This window comes from Malaclemys terrapin, chromosome 1 (assembly GCF_027887155.1).
Source record: "Malaclemys terrapin pileata isolate rMalTer1 chromosome 1, rMalTer1.hap1, whole genome shotgun sequence".
NCBI classification, from domain to species: Eukaryota; Metazoa; Chordata; order Testudines; family Emydidae; genus Malaclemys; species Malaclemys terrapin.
In genome coordinates, this window is record NC_071505.1 from 148,938,553 (window position 1) to 148,958,896 (window position 20,344).

General features: G+C 50.6%; 1 protein-coding gene across 3 annotated transcripts in view; it reads right to left on the reverse strand.

Moving 5' to 3' along the window:
* The window catches only part of SLC22A15 (solute carrier family 22 member 15), a 45,484-nt gene that overhangs the window by 12,505 nt on the left and 12,635 nt on the right, over positions 1–20,344 (reverse strand). For all 3 annotated transcript variants that reach the window (XM_054043325.1, XM_054043316.1, XM_054043331.1), the window contains exons 3-8: positions 18,018–18,150; positions 9,433–9,597; positions 7,902–8,031; positions 6,069–6,284; positions 2,074–2,214; positions 915–1,000 (exon numbers count right to left, since the gene is read on the reverse strand). In XM_054043325.1, the coding sequence (XP_053899300.1) occupies positions 915–1,000; positions 2,074–2,214; positions 6,069–6,284; positions 7,902–8,031; positions 9,433–9,597; positions 18,018–18,150 (871 nt within the window). The remainder of the gene's footprint in view (positions 1–914; positions 1,001–2,073; positions 2,215–6,068; positions 6,285–7,901; positions 8,032–9,432; positions 9,598–18,017; positions 18,151–20,344) is intronic.

The window sequence follows — 20,344 nt, forward strand, 5'->3', positions numbered from 1 at the left end:
TACGTTTAGGGACAGCCAGGGGACTCCACTCCACACGCTACCCCTGCAGCTCCCATTGGCTGGGAACTGCAGCCAATGAGAGCTGCAGAGGCGGCGCCTGTGGATGGGGCAGCATGCAGCAGGGCCACTGGGCCGGGCCTGCATGTAGGAGCTGGAGGGGAGACATGCCGTTGCTTCTGGGAAATGCTTGAGGTAAGCACTACCCCGAGCCTGCACCTGAGCCCCCCAACCCCCCTCCGCACTCTGAACCCCCTCGGTCCCAGCCTGGAGCACCCTCCTACATCCCAAACCCCTCATCCCCAGCCCCACCCCAGAGCCTGCACCCACAGCCAGAGCCCTCACCCCACCCACCCGTGCTCCAACCCCCCGCCCTGATCCCCCCTTCCGCCCTCTGAACACCTCGGTCCCAGCCCAGAGCCCCCTCCTGCACCCCAAACTCCTCATTTCTAGCTCCACCCCAGAGCCTGCACCCCCAGCCAGAGTCCTCACCCCCTCTTGCACCCCAACCCCAATTTTGTGAGCATTCATGACCTGCCATATAATTTCTATACCCAGATGTGGCCCTCGAGCCAAAAAGTTTGCCCACCCTTGGCGTAAGGTACATTTCCCCAATTCCTAAGAAATGTCTCGTATAAAGCAGAGGCAGCAATATGTTGGTATTGTGATTAACAGCATAGGACTGGTAGCCTGGAAATGGGTTCCATTCCAAACTCTTTCCCCAACTTATCACAAAACCACTTCCCCCTTACTATGCCTCAGTTTCCCCAGTTGTACAATGGAGATAATCATTACCTACATCATGTCAATGTTATGAACCTAACATTTGTGAAATCCCTTAGATTCTGGGTTAGAGGGTGTTATATACTACTACTATAAACTCCTTAAAAAACAAAAAACCCAAAAAAGACATTTACCTTTCTTTTCCGGAAGAAACATGACAATAAGACAGGCCAGACCTCCCAGGAACAGGAATGCTGCCAGTGTCCGTTTTCGGCCAAACCTAATGGGGTCCCCAAAAAGGATAATGCTTAGCATTTCTACTCCACTTTTCATCCAAGAACTTCAATGCACTGAGCAATCTAAATTCACTCAACACCACTCTATTCACATGGCATAAATTACTGAAAACAATCTCCTGCAGAGTCTTTGTTTTCTCACTCTTTAAATTTTCAAATAGAAACCTCTGGTCCTCTCATAGTATGGTCAGTGCATGAGCCTGTCAAGGATGCACTAAGTAGTGCAGCTTGCAAATCACTAAGAAATCTCCAGGTAGACTGGCTGACTATTCCTAGCTTTTTAATTGGTCTCCCGGTGGGGGGGGCTGGGAAGTGGGTACATGCAGGAGGAGCTGTTCCTCAAACACATAAGAAAAAGGGAGAAAAGCTACCTATTAATAAAGTTCGGAGATGACCTCTACTGAAAGAGAGAAAGAATGGAGTATTGCAGATCAAACACAGGCTAGATGGCCCAGCGTTCAGTAAGGTTGTCAATCCTCCAGGATTGTCCTGGAGTTTCCAGGAATTAAAGATTAATCTTTAATTAAAGATTATGTCATGTGATAAAACCTCCAGGAATACAGCCAACCAAAACTGGCAACCCTAGCAGTCAGCCCTATAAGGCGCAACGCACATACCCCAACATGGGAGCTGCCCCCAAGACAGCACTCTAGTTCCAAAAGAATTCATCTTGGAGTGGCTTAGAAAGTATTATGGGATTCTTTACTATGGTGTCACAAGACCAAAAGTCTGAACAATGCCATCCTGTGTGTTAGTAGAGAGTCAGAGCAGCTAGACTCTAAACTGAAGCTCTCGAGGAGAATTCTGTAATTTGTGTGCCAGAACTAGAATATTATTTACTGCTTGGGAGTGGTTAGGAAAGATTAATTTCTCTTTCCATGAAAAAATAATTTTTTTTTTACATAATTCATTCCCCCAGGAGGACAGAGTAAATTGGGATTGTTAATACTTCCTGTAACAGGACGAAACTGAGAATAAGCGAAGGGCAAACTGGTGCCCAGGAAAATTACCTCTGGCAAAAAATTATATATTGGGCTTCATTCTATTCAATACTCACCATTTTTGGTTAATCAAGTAGATACAGATTGGGTAGGCAGGTATCTCTATCAGCCCAGAGAGAGCCAAATTGGCATAAATACTTCCACCTAAGTCACCTGCATTGAGAGTCAGACCATAATATACCAAGCTGCACACAAACCTGGGGGAAAGGAGTGGGGAAGGGGAGAGAGGAGAGAGAGAGAGAAGATGAGAAAGAAAAACAAATATAAAAGACTAAGATTTTTCTAGGCCAGATTGGAGTAGAGGCACTAGTTGCACCAATCTCCTTCCTCCAGCACAGTCACTACTTGTTATTTCAAAGGAAGGAAAAAGCTCTTCAAATACAATTGCCTGAGCAATGCTTTAGGCAGAGGGGAATTATTCCTTTCTGCAGAGATCCAGCCCCTGACATTTTACTTTAAGAATGAAATTAAGAATGTTGTGTATAAATAAAAAAAAAAAAGTTATCCAGAACTTTTTAAATCCAACCACAGTATGAATATGAAACAAATACATTATGACTTGATAAAGGTACAGACATCAGCCTTTACAGTTCCCACTTTTACCCATTCCTGGAACTAATTCTTTACAATCACAGATATTTTTAGTAAAAGTCACAGACAGTAAATGTTTTATTTTCTGTGTAACTATTTCTGATGTTTATGCCTCATTACTTGTAATCACTTACCTCTCTTTGTAGTTAATAAACTTGTTTTACTGTTTTATTTAATCCAATGTGTTTAAATTGAATAGTCTGAATAACTATTTGAGATAAAGGGAATAATATCCTAGCTTCTTCGGGAACAACGAACTTAAAATATTTGAACTGTCAAGAAGAGGGCTGAGCGGTACAGGACATACACTTCTGCGGGAAATCTGGGACTGGGGGGGGTGTTGGGGTCATCCTGCAGCATAACCAGGACTGGCAAGAGCCAGAGTGTAATCTAGGTGTGACTGGCAGACAGCAGTTAAAGACACAGACACTCAGGGTTTGGCTTTCATGCTGGAAGGCTGTTTGTGAGTGGCCAAGGCGGGAGCTACTTCAGCAAGGCTTTGTAAGTCACCCAACGTTTCAGGGCAGGGGTGACAGCCCCCCACTGGTCTGGACTGTACCCTGGTATGTCCCACATGTCTCATTTCACTTCCCCCACCAGCCGGTGACACTCATCATTCCTTTAGGGTACATACACTGCATTGTACACCTGGGTCTGCTTGACGTGCACTTGCAAACCCATTTTTTCCAAGTTTGCCTTTGAACCTCCACTTTGCATTGTTATGCATGCCTCATATCTGTGCCGGTGTGTTCACACGGATATGCAGACATGAGTGAGAGACTGTCTTCTGAGGGTGTATCCCAGGTTACTTGGCATTCTTGCAAACGTAGCCACTTTAGAGCTTGGTTCCTGATGTAGTGTGGGACAACTTGTCTGTCCATCAGAAGTGTTCTTAGCCCACAAACACATTCAGCTGAGCCATTTCAAGTCTGTGCCCTCCATGCTATGACCAGGGATCCAGCACCAGTGGAAAGCCTTTGCCTGCTTGGGGTTTCACTGCTATTTCAGGATTCAGGCAGAGCAGTTATAAAATGCTAGTGGACAATTCAGCAGCAGTATCTATCCTACAGAAGGCAGCTCTCAGAAAGGGGCACAGCCATGTCACCTGCAACCCAGTTGATGCAGCTTACACCTGCTGCCGCAGAATCCCTGTATGTAGGCAACATTTCTGGAGCAGAACAAGCACAGCCTGGTGGGATCTCAACACCATACAGACTTGGGATGACCAGCAATGGCTCCAGAACTTCCGCTTTTAGCACATGTTCCTAGACCTGTGCGAACAGCTTGGACAGACATTCCCGCACCAGAACACACACGACAGAAGCCATACCAGTCCAAAAGCAGGTCATTATAGCCAGCTGTTTACCCCAGACTGCTATGGGCCCGTGGCCAACCAGTTTGGTGTTGGCAAGTCAACTGTGGGGGCTGTGGTTATGTAAGTTTGTAAGGCGATCGGGCACTTTTACCCAAAGATGGCTGGCATAAATAGTGTTCCTGAAATAATTGCCGGTTTTGAAAGAATGGGCTTTTCAAACTGCTCCGGGGCTATCGATGGGACTCTCATGTCCATAATCTATCTTCCACAAGGAGCAAATGAGTACATCAACTGCAAATTTGCATTGTTATGCAGCTGGACTACTGAGGCAGGTCCATGGACACCAATGTGGGATGTACTGGCTAGGTACATGATGCCAGGGTTTTTCAGAGATCATACCTGTACCTTCACAGACAAGCAGGGAGATCTTTCCCTCCAAATGACACTGTTAATCTAGGGGACCCCACCTACCTCCTCCTGCCATGGCTTTTGAAACTGTACCTACTTCAGAGGGCCTTGCAAAAGAAAGTTCAGTTACACACTCAGTAGCTGTAGGACGATGGAGTAATGTTCATTTGGCTGGTAGAAGTCAAGATGGGGCTGCCTTCAGAACTCTCTGGATGCCAATGCCATCCTCACTGTGGCCAGCTGTGCACTGCAGTGTGTTTGCCAGGCAAAAGGAGAATCATTTAATCTGCAGTGAATTCAAGACACTGCAGGATTGCAGGAACATTAAATGCTACCAGAAAGTGCACCTACCATTACTGGGGTGGAATCCCCACAAGCAAGGGAAATAATTTATTCTTAGGAATCTATTGCATCGGACTGTCCATGTTTATACACATACTATTTGATAATGTTTGAAACAGTTCTACCTGAATTTCTAAAGCACCAATCACCAGTCTATCTAGACATCACATTCATAAATCAGCTTTTTTCCTTTTCTGCTTACAAAACAAACTGGCCTTACAAACTTTGTTTGTTAGTGGCTCCCCAGATCTCTAACAGAGCAGATGACACTGTATTATTATATAGAAAGTTTCAAAAAACTGTTTAATAACTTACTTTACTTCCCTTATTTATCACAGAATATTGCATTAAAACATCTTAAATATAAAAACGTCTCCTTTTGCTGATTATTCCTCACCTGAAGTTAGAAACCCCAGCCCCGAGAAACCCCAACCAATAAAAATCTACTCTAACAAAAGTCAACCTAAAAAAGGTTAATGAAATCTAAGATGTCAAAAACAAAACCCTACTTCAAATCAGAATTACTACCCTGAAAAGGGGGTAGTGCCAAAGACTCCATGAAGTCCACTTAATTTTACATGGAAGGTACTCTGATATCATGATGATGGGCAGAGGTATAAACCTCTAAGACAGAAAAGACAGACACCACAACTGGTTGCTGTCATGACAGTATTACAAAAGGAAGATTTTCTATTTTAAAAATAGAAAAAGTATTAGCTAGTGGTTTGTACAGGGGACTGAGAATTGGAGACCTGGATTTTATTCCTGAAAATGCCATTATGTCATGTAACACCCCCCCCCCCCCAGCTTTTCCATTTGAAAATTTGATCTTACCCAACTTTAAGCCAGATCCTGCAAAGGATGTACACATGTTTAACCTTAAGGGTGTAAATCTTTGCAGGACCAGTGATTTTGTAAAGAATTTTAAGATCCTTTTATGAAAAGTACTAGATATTTATTTTTTAAAGCAGCTCTCTGAACAGGTCAGTATCTTGAATACTAGAATAAAACTGGCTTACTATCCAAAGGAACCAAAAAATTTGGGCACTAAAAAAGAATCAGACTAAAAACCCCAGAACCTTGGGCCAAAGAACTAGGACATGACCAATCTTAGCAATTTTAAGGGCTGTAGGGAAAGACACAGTTCTCAACTACTTTTGAGATTCTTGGATGAAAAGGATCATAGAAGTGTCAAGATGAAGTACCTCAGGCCTAGATTATTAAAATGACATCAGGTGAAGAATAAGCACCAAGAGTTAAGGAACTCAAACAAAGATCCTGTTCCATGCACAATGCCCTTAGTAATAAAGACACAAAGCATGACAAGCTGTCTCTCAACAACACGGTTTTTCAAATACTTTAAAAAGAGCTGAACTTAAAAAGAATTGCAAGTACCAGATGAACATCATGATCAAAGTGCGCCCCAAAAGGATCTTGTATCGGAACAGGTCCAAGAAACTGCCGGTCTCTCTGTGACTCCTGTCAGCTGGGAGCTTTAGTGAAAAAGTACATTTCTGCTTGCAGTTCCTCTTTGCAATGAGATAGAGGGCATTTTCTGCTTCTCTCAGCCGACCTTGTGAGTATAACCAGCGGGGGGATTCAGGAATGAATCTGAAACAGAGATTTCATTAAGGCTTTAGGGCCCTACTCTTATAGATGATTGGATTTGCCTATTTGGAATAAAGCTGAAGGACATTTCAACGTAAAGCATGTTTTTTCAAACAACACCTCAGGTTTAGAATTCATCTGTAGCTGCAGGTAAACTACACTTTAATAAAAAGTGGGGCGAATAAGAGCACCTTTATTTCACAATTTTCTGGGTATCTAACATGCAACAATTTTGCTCTGTATATTAAAATTCCACTAAAATGTTAGGAGTCTGCATTAGAGAAATACAGAATTAAGGATGTATGGATTAAGCAGTTACAGTACAGAGGCAGCTGCTGGTTATGAAAAACTATACTGGTTTAGCTGTCTCGCATCATCGCCCCAACACTGTCCAAAATTCTCTCCTGCAGGCATCAGAATAGCCACTGCAAAACAGCTCTATCACTCCCTATTGGCAGAATCTGATTCATACAGCTGAGATTCATGCCTATAAAAATCCTCCTGTGCCCCTTGTTTTCAATAGCTTATAACTTCCTGAAGCTTTCACCTTTCCAGGTTGTGATCTCTATCCAAAGCTGATTTTTTTAAACACATATCTAATGTGAGCAAAAGTGATCCAGCCACCTTTGCATAAAAAGTTAGATAGGAGAAAATGTTCCTTTCCTAACACAGAACATCCTTGCAATCTTTTTTTGAACAGCTCTAGAGTCAAACAACCAGAGGACTGAGCTTTGGTACGGAAACTGCACTTACTGTAGAGAGGTAGTTTTGAGTAGAGCTTTGGAGTCCTGAGAGTAAAGCATTTTTATTTTTTATTTATTTTGCTTCAGAAAGACAAGATGAAAGGTTAGGGTGTTTTTAACTAAAGATTTTTAACCTAGAAATATCAGGAATGTCAAGTCAGACTCTTCACTAAGGGAAGAGCAAAGTTCTCATTGGGATTTATATTGTAACACCTCAACTGAAAGGGTGAATGTGTTGAATCTCTAATAAAGGTTTCTTTTATTTAAAATGTCACTTTCAAATGCTAAATTTTTGCTCATGTTGTCTTGGCTGGAAGGCTATGACGAATGGACAACTAGTCACAAGATCCAAAACATGAAAGACAAACAGAAAAAAATAGTGCTTTTAATAAAAACCTTTATGTAATAAAAAAAATGGCACCAAACTGAATTTTTCCCTTTTGCAGGTCACCTTTAAGATTGTATGCACAACCTCAATACTGTCCCTTGTGTGCATGCATTATGATACTGCCCTTGAAACTGAGAAATAGCAGGTGATCATGTAGTTACATATATGCAGCATCTTGTAGTAAATGTGTAAATCCAGCATATTCATGTATATGAAAAGTGCAGAGTAAGCTGTCTTAATCATCATACTAGAGAGTAAGAATAAAATTCAGAGTAATAAAAATATGGCATATCTAGGCCACTCAAGTTTGCAGATATGTCAGCACTGCAATGTAAGAGAGACGTGAGATTTCTATGTGGTGTATGAGAGAAGTACCACTATCTTCTCCCTAGTGCTCCATTTGATCCTTGGAGAACTCTTTGACCTACTTTCTCAATTCCTACTCTTTTGATAAAGGCCAATGAAATAATTTTAAAAACAATAACTTACAGAGAGAGGAGAAAGACTACTGTTCCCTCCAGGTTAACCACAACTGCCAGAGTCCTCCAGGAGCGAATGAAGTACCCTAACATAGCATACTGGGCAATTCCCACTGCAAAGAACAGGCCACCAATCGATCCTAACACATTGGAGACATATAGGGGGAAAAAAAAGTTACAAACCATTTCACAACATTGCTCATCCCCACTATGTGTGATCAGAGAGACCAGAACTTTACTAGGAAGGCAGGAAGTATGCACAAAAAGGCTACTTGACTCAAAAAATCACAGAAAACAGATCGTTAACAGGGAAGAACTGTTAAAAAGATTAACAAACAGAAAAAGAACAGGACAAAAGAAAAATGCTACAAAAATAATTATTTGGCCTTCCTACAGCACTTTTCACCCATCAATTTGAAAACAGTATAAAACAATTAGCTCTTATAACCCCCACGTGGTTTGTTGCAATCTCCCACACTCGAAAATAACTACTACTAATTATTGGAAAGATGACATTTCCAACAACATAAAACATTATAAACTCATCTTCATGGTTCATGAGATATTAAGCTTTAAAACGGTCACTGATCCCTCAGCCAAGCACTTTCCTGGCATTAGGCAAAGCGTAAATGTGTCAAGTTCCAGACCTTGGAGCAGTGTAATTTGCAGGCACTATGCTAGCATGCAAGCTGTCATGCAGTAACAACTACAATTAAAGGTGTCTAAATGTTTTTATTATATGTTCTTTGCAGTGTTGTTGCAGCCACGTTGGTCCCCGGATCTGAGAGAGACAAGGTGGATGAGTGAGTTAATATCTTTTGTAGGACAAATTTCTGTTACCTTTTCCAGACCTGAAGACTTCTGAGAATCTCAAAAACTTGTCTCGTCCACCAGCAGATGTTGGTCAAAGAAAAGATATTACCTCATCCACCTTGCCTCTCTTCTATTTTAAGTTTTTATGCTGATTTTTACCACAGGATGATTTTTTTGGGGAGGGGGGTAGTTTAAGCAAAAGTGGTCCGGCCACTTTTGAGTATAAGGAGAATACAAAAAAAAAAAAAAAAGGGGGGGGGGGGAAGAGAATCTTTTTTATTTAAAAAAAAAAAAATCTTGTGGGCTTTTTTGAGTCCTGCTACACCAAAACTGCATGAGGGAGGAAGGAATTGAAATTTGGCAGTCAAACAGCTCCCCTTGAGAAGTGCATTCCTGGGTCCAAAGTTCTAAGTGAAGGAATGCAAGATCATGCATACATGTGTGGTTTGTTCAGCTACATAGTGTGCAGAGGAGAGTGCCTCAACTAATGTGCATTTGCCAGTGTTCAGTCTAAGTGGTGCAGAAATCTGAAGTGGCCCAAAGTCATTTACTGTGTTCATCTAAGGTGTACATTGAATGTAGCAAGGCTCAGAGACTGTATGATCATGCATATGCACAAGGGAACAGAGTTTGCAACATTACATTTGGCATTTCTTGACCCAAGTGCTTAAACTGAGATCTCTAGAGCTTAACAGTTTTCTATAAAAGTGTTGCAACTGAAACTGTACCTGCTAATGCCCAATAGGCAGTGCCCACACATTCATTCAGTAGAACAAAGGCCACCAGAGACATCCCTCCATTCATCACCCCCACCAAGAAGCGAGAGACTGCAAAGAACTCGTATGAGGGGGAGAATCCATTTGCAATGGCAAACAGGATGTCAAGGGCAAAACCTGGAAGACAAAGCACAAGATTTAATTTCAGAAAAATACCTGAATGAGAAAGACTGCATTTAGCATGAGCATTACTTGACATTCAGTGAAACCTGTTCTAATCAAATCATATTCAAGACCTACAAGAGTCTGTTGCTTAATGTAGATGATGGGGCAGAATTGTAGTAAGCACACTGGGGCAATCTCTTAAAGGAGATTGCCTAAGAAAGGTGGTGGTCTTCACAGGATTTACTGCACTAGTACCCCACATCAGTTCATAGAGAGCAGTTTTTCTCTTCAGAAAAGCCACCATCACATTTGACAGTAACCAGGATATCCTGTTAGCAGTTTCAACAGAGAAGCCCAGGACTGAACAGGCCATGAAAAGTTCTCTCTCCAGGTCATACCTCCTCCTTGTTGTCAGAAAACAGTGTGGAGGAAGTTTGCACTGCTGTTATCTGTTCTGTTACTAGAGGGTTTCAGTGTTCGGGGTCAGACACCTTTTACCAGCACTGAGTTAATACAAGACTTAAAAATATGTCATGCTTTTTAAAAAGAAAGTTAAATTTTAATATATGTCCTTGTAGTAGGTCCTAGCCGGGGCTCGACCCTTCCGGGCAGGAGGGGAGCCACACCGACTCACTACTCTGGGAATAAGCAGTCAGTTAGTCCTGAAACTCCGGCTCTTTGGTGCAGAGTCGGAGCAACCACAGTTAAAGCTCAGGAGCCCAGGCCCTGGATCAGGGCGGGGCAAACACAGTTAGCTCAGACCCTTGCTTGCTGGGCTGAGCGGGCAAATAGTTCAGAGCCCAGGCCCTGGATCAGGGCAGGGCAAACACAGTTAGGCTCAGGTCCTTATGGCAGGGGCTGAGCGGGTAAATAGTTCAAAGCCCAGGCCCTGGATCAGGGCGGGGCAAACACAGTTAGGCTCAGGCCCTTGTTGCAGGGGCTGAGCGAGCAAACAGTTCAAAGCCCAGGCCCTGGATCAGGGCGGGGCAAACACAGTTAAGCTCAGGCCCTTGTTTGCAGGGGCTGAGCGAGCAAATAGTTCAGAGGCCAGGCCCTGGATCAGGGCGGGGCAAACACAGTTAAGCTCAGGCCCTTGTTGCAGGGAGCTGAGCGAGCAAATAGTTCAGAGCCCAGGCCCTGGATCAGGGCGGGGCAAACACAGTTAGCTCAGGCCCTTGTTGCAGGGAGCTGAGCGAGCAAATAGTTCAGAGCCCAGGCCCTGGATCAGGGCGGGGCAAACACAGTTAAGTTCAGGCCCTTGTTGCAGGGGCTGAGCAGGCAAATAGTTCAAGGCCCAGGCTTCTGTAGCCGAGCGTTGGGTGAGGGGGAAGCCTGCCACCCGTACGGAGGGTGGCAGGGGGGAACGCAGGCCCACCCACTCCACTGCGTTCCAGCCCGGGGCCCTAACAGCGGTTGCCGCCGCTGCTGGTCAGTGGGGTATCCAGACCGCAACACACTGACATAGGCTCACACTCAGTTGCAGCCGGACCGGGGTCGGCTACCCCCGGGCTACTTCCGTGATCCCCCTCACAGCCTACCTCGGTCGTTGCGCCGGGATCGGGCCAGTCCACCTGCATGGGCTCCTCTCGGCCCGGGCTCGGCGGCAAGTCTGGTAGCTCTGCCGGGAAGTCCGGCCAATGGTCCTCAGGCGGCTCCTCTGGATAGCAGCAGGGGCTGAGGGGTTCGGGTCCAGTCTCACCCTCAGGGTTAGCGGGGTTCGGTTCCCAGGGGTTCTCCCAGTGGCGGGCGTGAACGGGCTCCGACGGCTCCTCCTCGTAGCGGGCCCGGGGTAGCTCAGGCCAGCTAGGGTCTTCGACGGTCTCCTGGCCGGGAGCTCCCGGCCGCACGTCTGCTCCCTGTGGTGGCTGGCCGCCAACTGAGCTCTGGCGGCCGGCCTTTATACTTCCTGTCCCGCCCCTTGACTTCCGGGGGGCGGGGACAGGCGGTGGTGGTCCCACCCACTCTGGTGCCGGCACGTGGGCTCCCTCTTCTGGGCAGGAGGGGAGCCACACCGACTCACTACACACCCCCCCCCTTAAGACTGGCTCCCGCCTGTCGGGGCCAGGTCCTGCCATCTCCCCCATGCGGGATAGGAAGTCCGCATTCGTATGGTCCTTACCTGCTCGATGCTGGACCGTAAATGCGTAGGGTTGTAAGGCGAGGTACCACCGCATAATGCGGGCATTATTATCTTTCATCCGCATTAGCCACCGGAGGGGGGCGTGGTCTGTGACGAGGGTGAACGGGGCCCCGAGGAGGTAGAAGCGCAGGGCATCGCAGGCCCACTTCACCGCGAGGGCCTCTTTTTCCACCACGGCGTAATTCCTCTCCCGGGGGAACAGCTTCCGGCTGAGATATACTACGGGGTGGTCCTTTCCCTCCACTTCTTGGGACAGGACTGCCCCTAATCCTACGCCGGAGGCGTCGGTCTGCAGGATGAATGGGCGTTTAAAGTCTGGGCTATAGAGAACCGGCTCCTGGCAGAGGCACTTCTGCAGTGTCCGGAAGGCCGCTTCACATTCGGGGGACCATCGTACCTGCCGGGGGCTGTCCTTCGTCAGAAGCCCAGTTAAGGGTGCTGCGATGGTCGCGAACTGGGGGATGAACCGTCTGTAATACCCAACGAGGCCCAGGAACTGCCGAACGTGCCGTTTGGTTGATGGGGTGGGACAGTCCAGGAGGGCCTGGACTTTCCCGACGAGGGGCTTGACCTGCCCGCCCCCGACGGTATAGCCGAGATAGTTGGTCTCTTGCCAGGCAATCCGGCACTTTTTGGGGTTGGCGGTCAGGCCCGCCTGTCGTAGGGACCTTAGGACCGCCGCAACCCGGGGCAGATGATCCTCCCAGCTGCGGCTATAGATGACCACGTCGTCTATGTACGCCGCCGCATAGTCCTGATGGGGCTGCAGAAGTTGGTCCATCAGCCGCTGGAAGGTGGCTGGGGCTCCATGGAGACCGAATGGCATCCGTGTGAATTGGTACAGCCCCGTTGGAGTGGCAAAGGCGGTCTTCTCTTTTGAGGTCTCCTCGAGGGGGATCTGCCAGTAGCCTTTGCTAAGATCTAAGGTGGTGATATACTGGGCCTCCCCCAGGCGGCCCAGTAACTCGTCTACACGGGGCATCGGGTAGGCATCGAAGCGCGAGATGGCGTTTACCCTCCGAAAGTCGATGCAGAAGCGGCGGGTACCGTCCGGCTTGGGCACCAGGACCACCGGACTACGCCACTCGCTCTGGGACGGTTCGATGACGCCCAGAGCCAGCATGGCTCTTACTTCCTCCTCGACCGCACCCCGCATCCGATAGGGCAGGGGCCGGGTCGTCTCTCGAACCACCTTTCCCGGCTCGGTCTGGATGGAGTGTTTGACCAGGGACGTGTGGCCCGGTACGGCCGTGAAGGTTCGCTTGAAGGTTTGCAGCAGGCAGTTAGTCTGTTTACATTGCTCTTCCGTGAGCGATTGTCCTAATTGGGGTGCCGGGGGGTCATCCGTCGAGGGTACCTGGGGTCCCAATTCCGGCTCGGGCGGGCATGGGTTGATTAAGAGGCCCTCCCGGTCCTGCCACCGTTTCAGCAGGTTGACGTGATACCGCTGGGTTTCCTTCCGCTTGTCCGGTTGCCGCACCTCGTAGGTGACGGGACCGACCTTACGCACGACTTCGTAAGGTCCCTGCCACCGGGCTAACAATTTTGACTCACTAGACGGGAGGAGGAGTAGGACACGGTCTCCTGGTTGGAACTCCCGGACTTGGGCTCCCTGATCGTAGGTCCGTTTCTGCCGTTCCTGCGCCGTCTTTAAATTTTCGCGGGCCAGGGCTCCGGCCTGGGCAAGGTACTCCTGTAACTGGATGACATATTTCAGGAGGCCCTGGGCTGGGGACGCTGACTGTTCCCAGGTCTCTCTCATCAGGTCTAAGAGGCCCCGCGGTCTGCGTCCGTACAGCAGCTCGAAAGGGGAAAATTTTGTTGAGGTCTGCGGGACTTCTCGGATGGCTAGCAGCAAGGGTGGAAGGAATTGGTCCCAGTGGCGGAGGTCCTCTGCGGGGAATTTCCGCAACATGCTTTTCAAAGTGCGGTTAAACCGCTCCACCAACCCGTCCGTCTGCGGGTGGTACACGGACGTCCGGAGTTGTTTGATGCCTAAGAGGGCACAGACCTGTCGCAACAATTGGGACGTGAAGTTCGTTCCTTGGTCGGTCAGTATCTCTCTAGGCAGTCCTACTCGGGCGAAGATTTTCAGCAATTCCCCCGCGATAGACCGGGCGGTAATACTTCGCAGGGGGATGGCTTCGGGGAACCGAGAGGCATAGTCCACCAAGACCAGGATGTATTGAAACCCCGCGGCACTTTTCGGGAGGGGGCCCACGAGGTCCATGGCGACCCGTTCAAAGGGCGTCTCCATCACTGGCATGGGGACCAGGGGTGCCTTGGGGATCCCGGGCGGGGCGACCCTCTGACACTCTGGGCAGGAGGCGCAATATTCTTTCACCTCCTGAGAGATTCCTGGCCAAAAGAAGCGCGCCAGGATTCGAGCGAGGGTCTTCTCTCGCCCCAGGTGCCCGGCGGCTGGCACATCGTGGGCCAACTTCATTACCGCCCGCCGGTGACACAGGGGCACTAACAGTTGGGTTTGTGGTTCCTGGGTGCGGGGGTCACGGTCCAGGCGGTAGAGCCGGTCCCGGCGTAGCTCAAAATGGGGCCACAGGGTGGCCCGCTGGGGGTCCACAACCTTCCCGTCTACTGCCGCGAGCTGCTCGTAGAAGCGGCTAAGGGTGGGATCCTCTCGCTGGTCCCGACAGAAATCGGTATCGAAGCGGGGCTGAGGGGCCGGCTCCGGCAGCGGTCCCGCTGCGTCCGTGTTGTCTATCTCGGTCGCTGGACCCTGCTCGGGGGTCTCGGAGGAGGACCCCAACCGATCAGCCTCCAGGGCCGGCGTGGACCGTAGGACTTCCTCAAAGGCCGGCCAGTCCCGACCGAGGATCACAGGGTATGCAAGATGGGGAGCTACCCCAACCACCAGGTGTCGGGTGATCCCCGCGATGGTTAGGGGGACCCGGGCGCTGGGGTATGGTCGGACATCCCCATGGATGCATTGTAGATGAATACATCCGAGGCGGGTATCACCCGGCGGTACCAGGTCCTTACGGACCAACGTCTGGCCACAACCCGAGTCGATCAAGGCCCGCGTAGTCCGTCCTCCGACGGCTGCCGGGACGGTCAGCTTGGGGTTCATGGCTGGCCTGGCTCGAGTGTGGCCCGCCCACACTTGCCCATAGCTGCAATCCATCTCCGGACAGTCTCGGCGGAGGTGTCCCATCTTCCCACAACTGAAGCAGGGTCCGAGTTCAGGTCGTCTGCTCCGGGGGCCTTCTCGGCTTGGGCTCCGGGGGGGGCTTCGCCGAGCCCTTGGGGGCCCCTGGCCCGGGGCCACTGGTCCGGTCCGAGGAGTCGGGTCCGCGTGCCGGGTCCGGATCTCGCGGCGGGGGTCGGGCCTCGGTGCGGGGGGTCGCGGTCCGCTCAGGGGTTCCCCTTTCTTTTCGCCGCGGGCTGGTTCGGGCCCGGGGCGGCAGAAGGTGGGCCCTACTGCATCTTCGGCGGCTAGAAAGTCCTCCATTAGCGACACGGCCTGGGCCAGCGTCGTCGGCCGGTGGCGAAGCACCCAGGCGCGCCCTCGGGAGGGTAGGGTGTGCACGAACTGTTCCAACACCACCTGCTCGGTTACCTCCTCCGCCGTCCGGGTGCCGGGCTGTAGCCACCGTCGGCAAGCTTCTTTTAAGGTTTGGGCCACTACCCGCGGTCGGGCCCCGGTGGGGTAAGTCTGGCCCCGAAACCTTTGTCGGAAAGTCTCGGGACTGACGTCGAGGGCGTCCAATATCGCGGCCTTCACCAGGTCGTAGTCCCGTGCTTCCTCAGCCGCCAATCCCCGATAGGCCACCTGGGCCGCCCCCGTCAGGTAGGGGGCTAAGAGAGTAGCCCACTGGTCCCTGGGCCACCCGGCGACGAGGGCTACCCGCTCGAACGTGACCAGGAATGCCTCCGGGTCGTCGTCTGGGCTCATCTTAGTCAAGCGAAGGGGGGCAGCTAACCGCGGCATCTCCGCAGCCTCCCCTGCCGGCCCCGGTGCGGGGCGAGGGAGCGTGACCAGCAGCTGCTGCAGCTGGACTCCCAACTGCCGCACCAGCTGTTGCTGTTGCTCGAGCTGGGCTGTGTGCTGTTCCTGCTGCAACTGGAGTTGGGCGGCATCTCGCTGCTGTTGCTGTGCGAGCTGAGCGGCCTGCTGTTGCTGTTGCTGCTGCAGCTGGGCCGTCTGCTGCCGCTCCTGGCTCTCCGCGAGCAGCTGAAACAGCCGCTCCATATCCATTCCTTAGAATGGGGGGGGGGCAACGGCCACTCCCCCTCTAGCCCCTTCTCACAGGGGCAGGGGCTCGTGCCCCACGTTGGGCGCCAAATGTAGTAGGTCCTAGCCGGGGCTCGACCCTTCCGGGCAGGAGGGGAGCCACACCGACTCACTACTCTGGGAATAAGCAGTCAGTTAGTCCTGAAACTCCGGCTCTTTGGTGCAGAGTCGGAGCAACCACAGTTAAAGCTCAGGAGCCCAGGCCCTGGATCAGGGCGGGGCAAACACAGTTAGCTCAGACCCTTGCTTGCTGGGCTGAGCGGGCAAATAGTTCAGAGCCCAGGCCCTGGATCAGGGCAGGGCAAACACAGTTAGGCTCAGGTCCTTATGGCAGGGGCTGAGCGGGTAAATAGTTCAAAGCCCAGGCCCTGGATCAGGGCGGGGCAAACACAGTTAGGCTCAGGCCCTTGTTGCAGGGGCTGAGCGAGCAAATAGTTCAGAGGCCAGGCCCTGGATCAGGGCGGGGCAAACACAGTTAAGCTCAGGCCCTTGTTGCAGGGAGCTGAGCGAGCAAATAGTTCAGAGCCCAGGCCCTGGATCAGGGCGGGGCAAACACAGTTAGCTCAGGCCCTTGTTGCAGGGAGCTGAGCGAGCAAATAGTTCCGAGCCCAGGCCCTGGATCAGGGCGGGGCAAACACAGTTAGCTCAGGCCCTTGTTGCAGGGAGCTGAGCGAGCAAATAGTTCAGAGCCCAGGCCCTGGATCAGGGCGGGGCAAACACAGTTAAGTTCAGGCCCTTGTTGCAGGGGCTGAGCAGGCAAATAGTTCAAGGCCCAGGCTTCTGTAGCCGAGCGTTGGGTGAGGGGGAAGCCTGCCACCCGTACGGAGGGTGGCAGGGGGGAACGCAGGCCCACCCACTCCACTGCGTTCCAGCCCGGGGCCCTAACAGCGGTTGCCGCCGCTGCTGGTCAGTGGGGTATCCAGACCGCAACACACTGACATAGGCTCACACTCAGTTGCAGCCGGACCGGGGTCGGCTACCCCCGGGCTACTTCCGTGATCCCCCTCACAGCCTACCTCGGTCGTTGCGCCGGGATCGGGCCAGTCCACCTGCATGGGCTCCTCTCGGCCCGGGCTCGGCGGCAAGTCTGGTAGCTCTGCCGGGAAGTCCGGCCAATGGTCCTCAGGCGGCTCCTCTGGATAGCAGCAGGGGCTGAGGGGTTCGGGTCCAGTCTCACCCTCAGGGTTAGCGGGGTTCGGTTCCCAGGGGTTCTCCCAGTGGCGGGCGTGAACGGGCTCCGACGGCTCCTCCTCGTAGCGGGCCCGGGGTAGCTCAGGCCAGCTAGGGTCTTCGACGGTCTCCTGGCCGGGAGCTCCCGGCCGCACGTCTGCTCCCTGTGGTGGCTGGCCGCCAACTGAGCTCTGGCGGCCGGCCTTTATACTTCCTGTCCCGCCCCTTGACTTCCGGGGGGCGGGGACAGGCGGTGGTGGTCCCACCCACTCTGGTGCCGGCACGTGGGCTCCCTCTTCTGGGCAGGAGGGGAGCCACACCGACTCACTACAGTCCTGTACATGAAATTCCCCTAACAAATGTATGGTATGAAAATGGTACATAAGGTCCAAGGGTTTTAAAACTTTGCTAAGTTCACAAATATCTAGCATGCATGATTTAAGAAGTGATGACAAACTCATCTAGAACTTTTAGGAGCCTTGACAATTAAGAGAGAGGTTAATGAAATAATTAATTTCTGATACTCTGAAATTTTAGTTTCATTTTGTGGAACATTCAGGGATCATGAACATCATGGCAAACAATGTGGGCCCAACTTTTAAATTTAAGCACGTGTTGGGGGTCCCATCTTCACAACTGGTTGCTTAAACACTTCAGGCATTTAAGTACTGATCTGAGCACACAAATATGGATTACTTGCCCCCAACTTGGGCTCCTTGTGTGTAACGGAAGATGCAAAATTCATCTCTATGCCTTGGCTTTCCACAAAACTTGGATAACTGCTACTGTGTCTTCTGAGACAGACGTTGAGGCACTAACAAGACAATGACATTTCTCTCCAGTCGTTTTGTGAGGACTGCAGTGGGTTACCTGTGAGATAGACTTTTTTCCTCCCAAAGCGATCTGAGAGCTGGCCAAAAGAGATCACTCCAACAAAGACACCACTGAAGAAAAACGAACTGGCAACACTGACTTTGTATGATGTGTTCCCAATTAAAAACCACTAAGGAGAAGAAAAAAAAGCTTTAGTCAAAGTCCAAGAAGTGAACAGCTTGGGGATTAAAAATCTTTTAAAAACAAAAATCCAGCTCAACCTCCACTTTAGTCACCAAAATATCACCCCAAACACTCTAAAGACTTTGGCCCATTGTACAATTCCTCCCCTCCTCCAAAACAGTAATGCCTTTCACATCTGAGAAGGTTAGGTTCCTCAAGGGAACATTATTTTTTGTTGGCTTTGTTGTTTTTTTTTACCTATGTACCTTTCATCTCCATACCCGTATGTACATGACCATTGCATCTAGGCAACATACACAGAGTTAAGGGTCACAATTTGGGTCCAAAGATGACCCTAGCTCTCCTCATCATGACCTACCTTGTAAGTGAGATCCATTTGGTTGGCTTCTACTTTTCTGCCTGTGGACGCACTGGCTTTTTTTTTTTTTTTTTTTTTTAAAAAAGGAGAGCAGGCAGTTTGGGGTTGGGAAAGGGGGAAAACTTTCCCTAGCACTGTATCTATTGTACCTGTATTGTGGATAACACGAGTCTCCAGAGCTGTTAATCTAGGCAAGGCGTAGTCAATTCTTTTTTGTGAAGGTTCAAATTTCTTGGTCAAGGTATAGTCATGGTCCATAAGCCCCCTACCCCCAAACATGACCCAAGTGCACCCTAAACACTCAGAACAAAAATGTAACAAAAACAAACAAAAATATGATTTTCGGGGAGGCTAACTCATGATTGAGTTCTTGGGGTTAGCAATACAAGCAGTGAGACTCTAGAAAGGATTTGAATGAGAAGGTGGGGGACCTAGGTCAGGGGTCGGCAACGTTCAGCATGCGGCTCGCCAGGGTAAGCACCCTAGCGGGCCGGGCCAGTTTATTTACCTGCTGACGCAGCAGGTTTGGCCGATCGTGGCCCCCACTGGCCACGGTTCGCCGTCCCGGGCCAATGGGAGCGGCGGGAAACCGCAGCCAGCACATTCCTCAGCCTGCGCCGCTTCCCGCCACCCCCATTGGCCTGGGACGGCAAACCGCGGCAAGTGGGGGCCGCGATCGGCCGAACCTGCCGCATCAGCAGGTAAATAAACTGGCCCGGCCCGCTAGGGTGCTTACCCTGGCGAGCCGCGTGCCGAACGTTGCCGACCCCTGACCTAGAGCATTAGGTGACATTAGGAGTTTATTCCAAAAACAGGATGTAGCATGGAAAGAGGCATTAATGAAGAACTGGGAGAAGGAAACGTGGCATCAAGGCTGACACTGCCAGCTAAGAAGGGAAACACTGGGGGAGAGCTGTACAAAGCCTTGAAAGTGAAGATGAAATGTTTCATTATCCTTAGCAAGAAACTGTTCTGCTCATATTCACCTCATAGGTTCCCTAGTTCCTGAACCCTTCATCAGAGTAAAAAGATTACCTCGGTCAACTTTACAATTCATTTTGTTATTATGAACATTTCTACTAGATAACATCCAAGTCTCTTCAATTCCAAGAACAAACCCAGCCCTACAAATCAGATCCAGTTTCATTTTTGTAACAGGTCTATATACTGCAGCCTCTACAAGGCAATAACCTCCAACACAAAAGAATTCCAGAATGAACCTAATAGCATTCCTGTAGCAAGGCAGTGGGATACCCCACAGCCCCGCTGAGGGCCGAACCTCCCCTAATACCAACGTGGGCGGAGCCACCTGGGTCCTGCGCCCGCCCCAGAAGTATAAAAGCCCGCCTGCAGAGCTCAGTGGAGCCCAGGCTGGTGGAGAGAGCAGACGTCCGTGGCTGAGCTCCCGCTTGGGAAACAGTCGCAGGCCGCGACTGGCCTGCTGACTCACCGGGACGATCGAGCCTGCCCCGTGCCAGCAACCCCGAGGAGGACTGGCCAAGCCTGCCCCGTGCCAGCAACCCCGAGGAGCCAATGCTGGTGGAGAGCACCGATGACACTAAGACAGCCCAGGTACCATACGAGGGGGAGTGTGGAAGTAGCCCGGGGGCAGCCGACCCCAGTCTGGCTGCTGCACTGCCAGAGCCGATGTCAGTATGTTGCGGCCAGGATTCCCACTGACAGCAGCGAACGTCCGTTGCTGCTAGGGCCCCGGGCTGGGACGCAGTGGAGTGGGAGGGCCTGTGTCCCCCCCTGCCACCCACTCCTTGGGTGGCAGACTCCCCCTTTTCCCCTGGCCTAGAGAGGCTGGGTACCTGCTTGA